Source organism: Centroberyx gerrardi, chromosome 16 (assembly GCF_048128805.1).
Source record: "Centroberyx gerrardi isolate f3 chromosome 16, fCenGer3.hap1.cur.20231027, whole genome shotgun sequence".
Classification (NCBI taxonomy): Eukaryota; Metazoa; Chordata; class Actinopteri; order Beryciformes; family Berycidae; genus Centroberyx; species Centroberyx gerrardi.
This window is the reverse complement of record NC_136012.1, coordinates 15044362-15051878: the sequence shown is the minus strand read 5'-3', so window position 1 is coordinate 15051878 and position 7517 is coordinate 15044362. Positions and strand designations below refer to the sequence as shown.

The window sequence follows — 7517 nt, the reverse complement described above, 5'->3', positions numbered from 1 at the left end:
CTCAGGATGTGAAGTGTTCATGTCAGGACGGAGAGAGCTACAGAGAGCCGAGGCATGCTGATGAATTCGGGTGCTATACATTTTAATAAAAATCAAGTACTTTCAAGGCCATTCTTTCATTTTCAAAAACCTTCAAGGACTTATTTTATTCTTCTGAAATCCACAAATTTTCAAGGATTTTTAAGGCCCATGGGAATCCTGTGAAACTTTTTTTTCACAAACTCATTTTTATTTCAGTTTACGACAAGGTTTTTTAACACCTCTTAATTTTAGCTTTAGTTTCCGTTAATAACCTTGGTGGAATGGATATAAATGGACACACCCCAACAGATTTCCTGTAAATGCATGTATGATTATGGTTTATCTAAAATAAATATTATGCAGATAAGATAAAACCTGGTATTTCTAATATTGCGTAACAATGTGGGGGACCAACTTTTTGTACAAAGCTCTAAAACATATGTGGTTAAACCTAGTCAATACTTAAAGAGAAGGTTCAAAGTGCATATAATAGAATAAGAACCATTAAGGAAGGTTGTGAATAAAAGGTAAAAATATGCAGGTATCCTATGCGGATATACAGCTGGTGACTTTATATCAGGGGTTTAAAGTCATGATTATGGTTGTAATATACAATGCAATAAAGCCTTGCTACTAGAAACTTTAGATTAACTTTATTCATAACACATACCCTCATCTCAGAGCGTTAAATAATTACAGTTTCACATGCAAGATGTGCTATGTGCTAGGATAAACAATACATACAATATACAATACAGTTTTTATATTATTAGATCCATGTATCTGAATGAATCTATATGTAAGCTTGTGCAGAATACAGATTTTATTGACATGAATTCTTGTTTTAAAAGATTCCAGTGACCCATGTTCCCCTAATCATTACCACCTCTCCTTAGGACACTGATCAGAAACATAATTCAGGAATATTAGTTTCACTGATCAACAGCGCTAACAGCACAGACTAAACAGGACTTGGTTGAATCTCTCTAGCTCCACCAAGTGTTTTGATTGTTGACTATCATCTAGCAGTACGTTGCCAAGCACTTCCAGTCCTATGTTGTCTCTTGGTCAGTAGTAAATATGAGGTAGCACGTTTCCAGATGCTCTGCTCCTACTTTGTGCTCAAACTGCGGCGGTAAGTCTTTTGGACCAAGACCTTTTTCAAATTGTCCTCTAATCTCCTCAAAGAGAGAAGGCCCGATGTCCTCTGCAATGATAAACACACAGAATCACTCAATGACCAAGCCACCAGACCTATATATTACTGTTCCAACTATTTAACTCCCTTTATTTCACACCACTATGCAGCGCAATGCAAGGTTCTTACCCACGATGCACTCTTCCCTCAACGCTTTCAGTGTGATGGTCAATCCTCCAGCATCGCATAGGTGAAACTCCTCCTCCAGTACGTCGTCGTTGCTTTCAGCCGGCAGCTGAAGAGCAGCATGGGCAGTGTGGACAGAGGCTGCCACATCCCCATAGTCTTCTTCCTCCTCATCTTCCTCAAAGTCGTCTGGATACTCTCCTTGCTCTGAAACCTCAGCAGCCACTGCAGATAAAGGGCAAAGGTGTGCTGAGTGTTACGCCACTGAGGTACTAGAGGAAAAGTTCATGCTAGGATTGCAGACTTTTGTTCTAGTGAAACCTGTACGAAAACATCCGCTCAAGCTATTCTTTGAGTGCTCCTATGTGTACCTACAAGAGTGCACAAAAACTGCACGAAAGGAAGAAAGAAATAAAAAATGAATACAAAAAATAAAACCACTGACTTATCCTACGCCAATGGGCACCCGGGGGGAACTTAAACTACAACTTGGTACAGCTGATTCCTTCTTGTCTGACAGCCACCAGCGTCAACAAAGGTTGTATTGAATGGGGTACAGATTGGCCTGAATTCTAACCAATGAAAATGATATTGATGAAGTGTCCACTGTTACTCACTGTTATTTGCTGCTGTCTTGGCCAGGTCTCCCTCGCAAAAGAGATTCTGAATCTCAAGCGGACTTCTTGGTTAAATAAAGGTTAAATAAATAAAAAATGGTAGACACAAGACTAAACATGTTTTTGGACTTGATTCAGAAGCAACAATTAATTCTGAAATTTGCTCTCAGGTTGCCAAAATATTCTTGAATTTAAAAAAAAAATGCATTTGGTAGTGCAGATATGACAACCCCTGTTTTATTATAATTAATATGATCATATATCATCACTGGAGTACCTTTTGAGACATCGCACATTCAATGACTGATCTTTGAGAGTATCATGTACTACCTACAACAATTGGGTTTCACATGCAAATAGAGCTGTTTATCAGCACAGTATTTACATGAAATATTCTGTCTATGAATTACACGGCCAGTAGAACATCAAGAGATCTATTCTACTGTCCAAAATTCATGTCAACCTGTTACACTTCAAACAAGATAAGGATAACCAATGAATGTCTGAAAAACACTCCTGTAGAAAGTAAGCCATTACCGAAAGGCTCAGTAGAAACCTCCCTTATTGGCGACCTCACAGGACTAGAGCGTCCTTGCTCACTGTGCTCCCCTACAGAGGACAAACTTTCATCGTCGTCAAAGTCCTCAGGGTAGTCGCTCTGTCCACCAACACTGAATGCGTCTTCCTCCTCTGCGTCACTGGAACAGGCCTCCATGCTGCGGTCTCCCTCCTCCCATGAGAGGGCCGGTCTGATAAGATCTGGCCCGGGTGTTGTGTCAATGCCTGTGTTTTTATCTTCTGTAATCACATCACAGCTCACCCCTGCAGGTCGCATCACAGAAACACAGTCACCATCATGGTTTGAGATGCGTAGCTTTGTCTCTCCGTGCCTGACATATTCTCGAAGGTGATCTCGCACATAGGCAATGCCAAGTATACAGGCAGCACTTGGCCTGTTTTCTGGGTTGAGGCAGAGCATTGTCTGGATCAGAGAGGAGATGTCGTCTGAGTATGTGTTGGGCACAGAACTGTACTCTCCTTTGGTGATCTTGTAGAAGAGACTCAGGAGGTTCGTGGCTGCGAATGGTGGCTGCAGAGAACAGATCTCATACAGCAGGCAGCCAAGAGCCCAGATATCAGACTTTGAGCTGTACGGGACATCCTGGCACAGCTCGGGACTGAGGTAGCTGGGTGTCCCAACACACGTGGAAGCCATGTCCACCGTGTTGGTCATGACTCTGGATATCCCAAAGTCCCCCAACTTCACCACACCTCTTTTTGTGAGAAGTACATTTGAGGTTTTGATGTCCCTGTGAAGTATTTTTGCCACGTGTATGTAATTCACTGCCGTAGTGACCTGTACAAACCACTCCATTACAGTATTCTCTGCAAAATACTCCTCTGTTTTCCTCTCTTTAACTTTGTCATCTAATGTTCCACCGTCACAGTAATTCATTACAATGTAAATGAATCCATCGTCACCGTTCACAAAGGCATCGCTGCATTTTACTATGTGAGGGTGCTCCAATCTCCTTATGATTTCGGCCTCTTGAAGAATAGCCCTCTGTGTTTTTGTTTTGCTGGACTCGTCTGCTTTTATCCTCTTCACTGCATGCAGGGTCTTGGTCTCCGCGTGCCTCATCAGGAACACCTCTGCTGCTCCTCCCCTGCCCAAACACAGAACCTTCTCGTACTTCTCCATAATCTGTAAACTTTTCGTAGAGCCAACGAATAAGCTATTTTAATCAATGAAACAGCGTCGAGGTAACGAGCACTGAAAGACCAGCTGTCATCCAAAACAAATGATACGTCATCTCCCTCTTGTGTTTAGCCTCGTTGCCATAGTAACACTCTAGCTCAGACCCAGACCTCAAATAGTCAAGACCTAATAATAGTTAGCTAAATAGTTTTTAAACAGTCACTAAAAATGGTTGCAAAGCGACACGCACCGGTATGAATGGTGATTTAATATTTAAATAATATAATATAGTCTACCTATTCCTACCAGCTGAGGGCAGCAATGCTGGAGATGCGTGAAAAAAACTGTGGGGTCGTTGATGAATATCTAAACTTAGCGGCTATTGGCTGCTGCGCAGTTTCCTCGGAGAGGGAAGCAGGAGAAGCGAAGCCCTCCTTGGGAAAGCCGCAGTCATTTCCGTATGTACTAGGTCAATGATGCAAACCAGACCAGATGTTTCGGAGGGTCAATGATTGTGTCCAAAATCTTTCTATTTACGTCAAGCTTATCTGATTTCACTGATTTGGCGCAATATATCTTAATGGTAACTTATTCTAGCACTGGGAACTAGAGATGTCCCCCCGTGTGAAAAAACAACTTTGCTCCCATTTCTCGCACAAAGTGACAATGTCTGATACTGTTCACTGTTCCAATTACTTAAAACGAACAGAGAGACGCCTAAAATACACTTGATATCCATTGTGATATATTTTTTTTATCATACAGAAAGGAGGCGATCTGACTGTGCCACTGTGGTCCGTGTCGTACACAGACGTGCGCACGCGCGAGATCTTCCTGTTTGGCTGGAAGTTGTAGTTCACTGGCGCTCTCTGCGCAGGTTACCGCATGTTTATCACAACATAGCATGGACGCATACTACTGCAGTTTTGCCTTTTTCAGTATTGCTTGAAATTCACTATACGTTCCTCTATAATGCCACCAAAAGGGAAAGGTGGCAAGGGTGGTAAAGGTTAGTGTTTTTAATATTAGTCATGTGTTCTGCTAATCTGCCTGTCTAGATTATCGTTAGCTAGCTAATAAAACAGCCACATTAGGTTAGTAGCATACAGCTACAATACATGCTTCCATACGACATGTAACGTTAGGTTGCCTGGTAACCTTATCTAACGTTGAGTATTGGTTTAACGGCGGTTGTACTAGTCTAAATGTATTGTCATGGTATTGAATTTCACAAACCTTGTTATTGTGCAGCAGCTGCCTCAGGAGGTGGAGACACTGACAAGAAAGAAAAGGCACAAAAAGGAGGCACTTCTGTGAAGGTAACACAACCTGGGTGTATACATTTGGGCAGAATTGTAATGCAAAGTCCAAAGGAGAAATTACTGATGAATTTTGAACAAACCTCTTGGAGTGTGCCTCCCAAAGCTCTTCAGTACCACTCCTCCTTTCCTTTCCTCCTTCACTACAGTTAGTCTCCTACCACAACATGACTTGGAGGAGTTAAGAGGAGAGAGGGAGGAGAAGAAAGTAGATATTTAAATTCAAGTTAATTAATCCGGAGGGTTTTATTCTCTATCACTATATATCATTCAAAAAGTTGCCTTTTTCTCTTAATTGATGGTCCAGTCCTGTCACATCTGAGAAGCTGGGTATTTCATTTGGCAATGATGGACACAAGTCAAACATGATGTAATTTCATTCCTAGTGAGGATACACCAGTGTATCTTGTACTTAAGGAGACCTCAGGAGATGTTTCAAGCAGCTTGTCTCATCTTCATTACAGGGAAAATAAGTGTCACAGCTGCATAAACATCAGTTTTTGGGTCACAGCCTGGTATACAGAGGATGTATTGTGGGAAAGCAGGAGTGAATTTTGGAGCTTTGGCATGTATACTGGTATACATGATCTAGGATGTTTTATGTACATTAACTAAGCATAAACTCTAGAATGATTTGAAACAGTTATTCTACATCTCAACTACAGCCTTTCCCCGAGATGTCTGACCCACATATGTTGTTCACAACTCATGAGTCATGCTTTTGTGACTTTTGTGATTTTTCCCCAGGTTCGGCATATCCTGTGTGAAAAACATGGCAAATGTATGGAGGCAATGGAGAAGTTGAAGGCCGGAGTCCGTTTCAGCGAAGTAGCGTCACAGTATAGCGAAGACAAAGCCAGACAAGGAGTAAGAACATGCAGTCATGATCACAACTTCACACAATGAAATCTCCACTTTTTCTTTTAGTTCCATTATCGCTGCTGTTGCTGCTTGATTCAAGCTACCCTCCTCTGTGCTTCACCTCTGACAGTGTAATATAGGAACTGAAAACCTCTGTTACTAGGTAATTATTTGCTTGGTCACCCTTTATGATATGGCAAGCCATGTGTCCAGCCTAGCTGGCTCACCGACCTTGTGTCAAGCTTGGGTGGTGTGGTCATTGGTGCAACCTAAATTGAATCCAGAAAGTCAAGTCAGCACAATAAAACTTGTATCTTAAATAGCTGGATATTGTAAAAATGTGTTAAAATTTACAATTCCAATTTAGCCGTTCAGCAGACACTCCTATCCAGAGTGACTTGCAATGAATAAACATTTACGGGTGAAGTGTCTCACTCCAGGACACTTTGACAGGACACATGGCTGTTTATGGACACAGCATTGGCTGTTGTAGGGATCAATCATGGGACCCTTTTATGTTCTTTGTTTTTTTGTCCTCCTTGTACCTTGCTGCAAAAACAAGTTCTCAATTATGGGACAAATACATTTTACCCTTGAATCTTGTACCTTCCTGTTACAGGATGGTCTTTGTAATCACCAGGCCACCCTGCTGCCTGTGGTAGTATGTGATATTTGTCCAGACACAGTAACTTTTTACGTTGCAAGACTTTGGTGGCACAACACAAGCTTTTCCATCGTATTGAGGAGTTGTTGACAAATTTGGCAGCAGGGTGAAGTGTCCATGAGCAAGACACTGAATCACACCGATTTGTTTCTGATTTGTTTCCTGCTAAACAAGCATATTAGGTGCACATTATGAGCTTTCTTTTGAGATCTGTTTGCATCATGACTGTTTTGTTTTGGTCATGACAGGGTGATCTGGGTTGGATGACACGGGGATCGATGGTCGGACCCTTTCAGGATGCAGCGTTTGCCTTGGCTGTCAGTTCCATGGATAAACCTGTCTACACAGACCCTCCCGTCAAGACCAAGTTTGGGTACCATATCATTATGGTGGAGGGAAAGAAGTGACCAGAGGGGCCTCATCGCTTGGAAATTAGGACATGCAAATTGATATTGTGGAACTGATTATTTCTTGATCTCATCCATTTTGTGTCATTGCATTGTTGGCTTAATATTTTGCATTATGTTTCTATTTCTCATGAGAAGTTGATAGAGCAAGAAAATTAAAAGATTAAGGTGTGGGAATAGTGTCAGGTTTGTTTTTTATGTACGCTACCACACTGACAGAAAAAAAGTTGAAACTGGGTGAATATTTTTTACCAACTTTTTCATTTTAGACATTCACATAAATCACTAGAACTTCCTTTTTAATCCGACAAGATTCATGGAATTCAGACCAAAAATGTCTAAATAAATGCATTTTCACTTAACAAGTACAAAATGTGTAAATGGTCACTATGTGAGTTTGTGTGTGAGAGTTATGTTATTCTAGTTAAATAGTTTTAATGTGTGCTACCCTAAGGAAAGAAGCTAAGGGAGGTCGAATAACTAATTTGTTAATCCCAAAAGCACGAAAAGGCGTTACTGCTTGAAAGTCTTTAGGAAAGGGAGGCATAGCCAGTTTGATACATGGAAGTATTATATTATCGGTTTGATACTCACTGCTATGATGT

General features: G+C 41.2%; 2 protein-coding genes across 3 annotated transcripts; one reads left to right on the top strand and one right to left on the bottom strand.

The window, feature by feature from the left end:
• Window positions 1-321: 321 nt before the first annotated feature.
• Window positions 322-4007, bottom strand: nek12 (NIMA-related kinase 12). The gene is made up of 3 exons (XM_071903555.2): window positions 2500-4007; window positions 1349-1570; window positions 322-1228 (listed from the first exon to the last, which is right to left on the bottom strand). The coding sequence occupies exons 1-3, from the start codon at window positions 3662-3664 to the stop codon at window positions 1074-1076; spliced, it is 1542 nt and encodes a 513-aa protein (XP_071759656.2). The 5' UTR covers window positions 3665-4007; the 3' UTR covers window positions 322-1073.
• Window positions 4008-4516: 509 nt separating this feature from the next.
• Window positions 4517-7273, top strand: pin4 (protein (peptidylprolyl cis/trans isomerase) NIMA-interacting, 4 (parvulin)). 2 transcript variants are annotated; one of them, XM_071903614.2, is made up of 4 exons: window positions 4517-4670; window positions 4913-4980; window positions 5728-5847; window positions 6754-7273. In XM_071903614.2, exons 1-4 carry the CDS (start codon window positions 4634-4636, stop codon window positions 6910-6912), a joined length of 384 nt encoding a protein of 127 aa, XP_071759715.1. In that variant the 5' UTR covers window positions 4517-4633; the 3' UTR covers window positions 6913-7273. The 2 variants fall into 2 exon arrangements, with proteins under 2 accessions (XP_071759715.1, XP_071759721.1); XM_071903620.2 differs by having other exon boundaries at window positions 4520-4670; window positions 4916-4980.
• The last annotated feature ends 244 nt before the right edge of the window (window positions 7274-7517 follow it).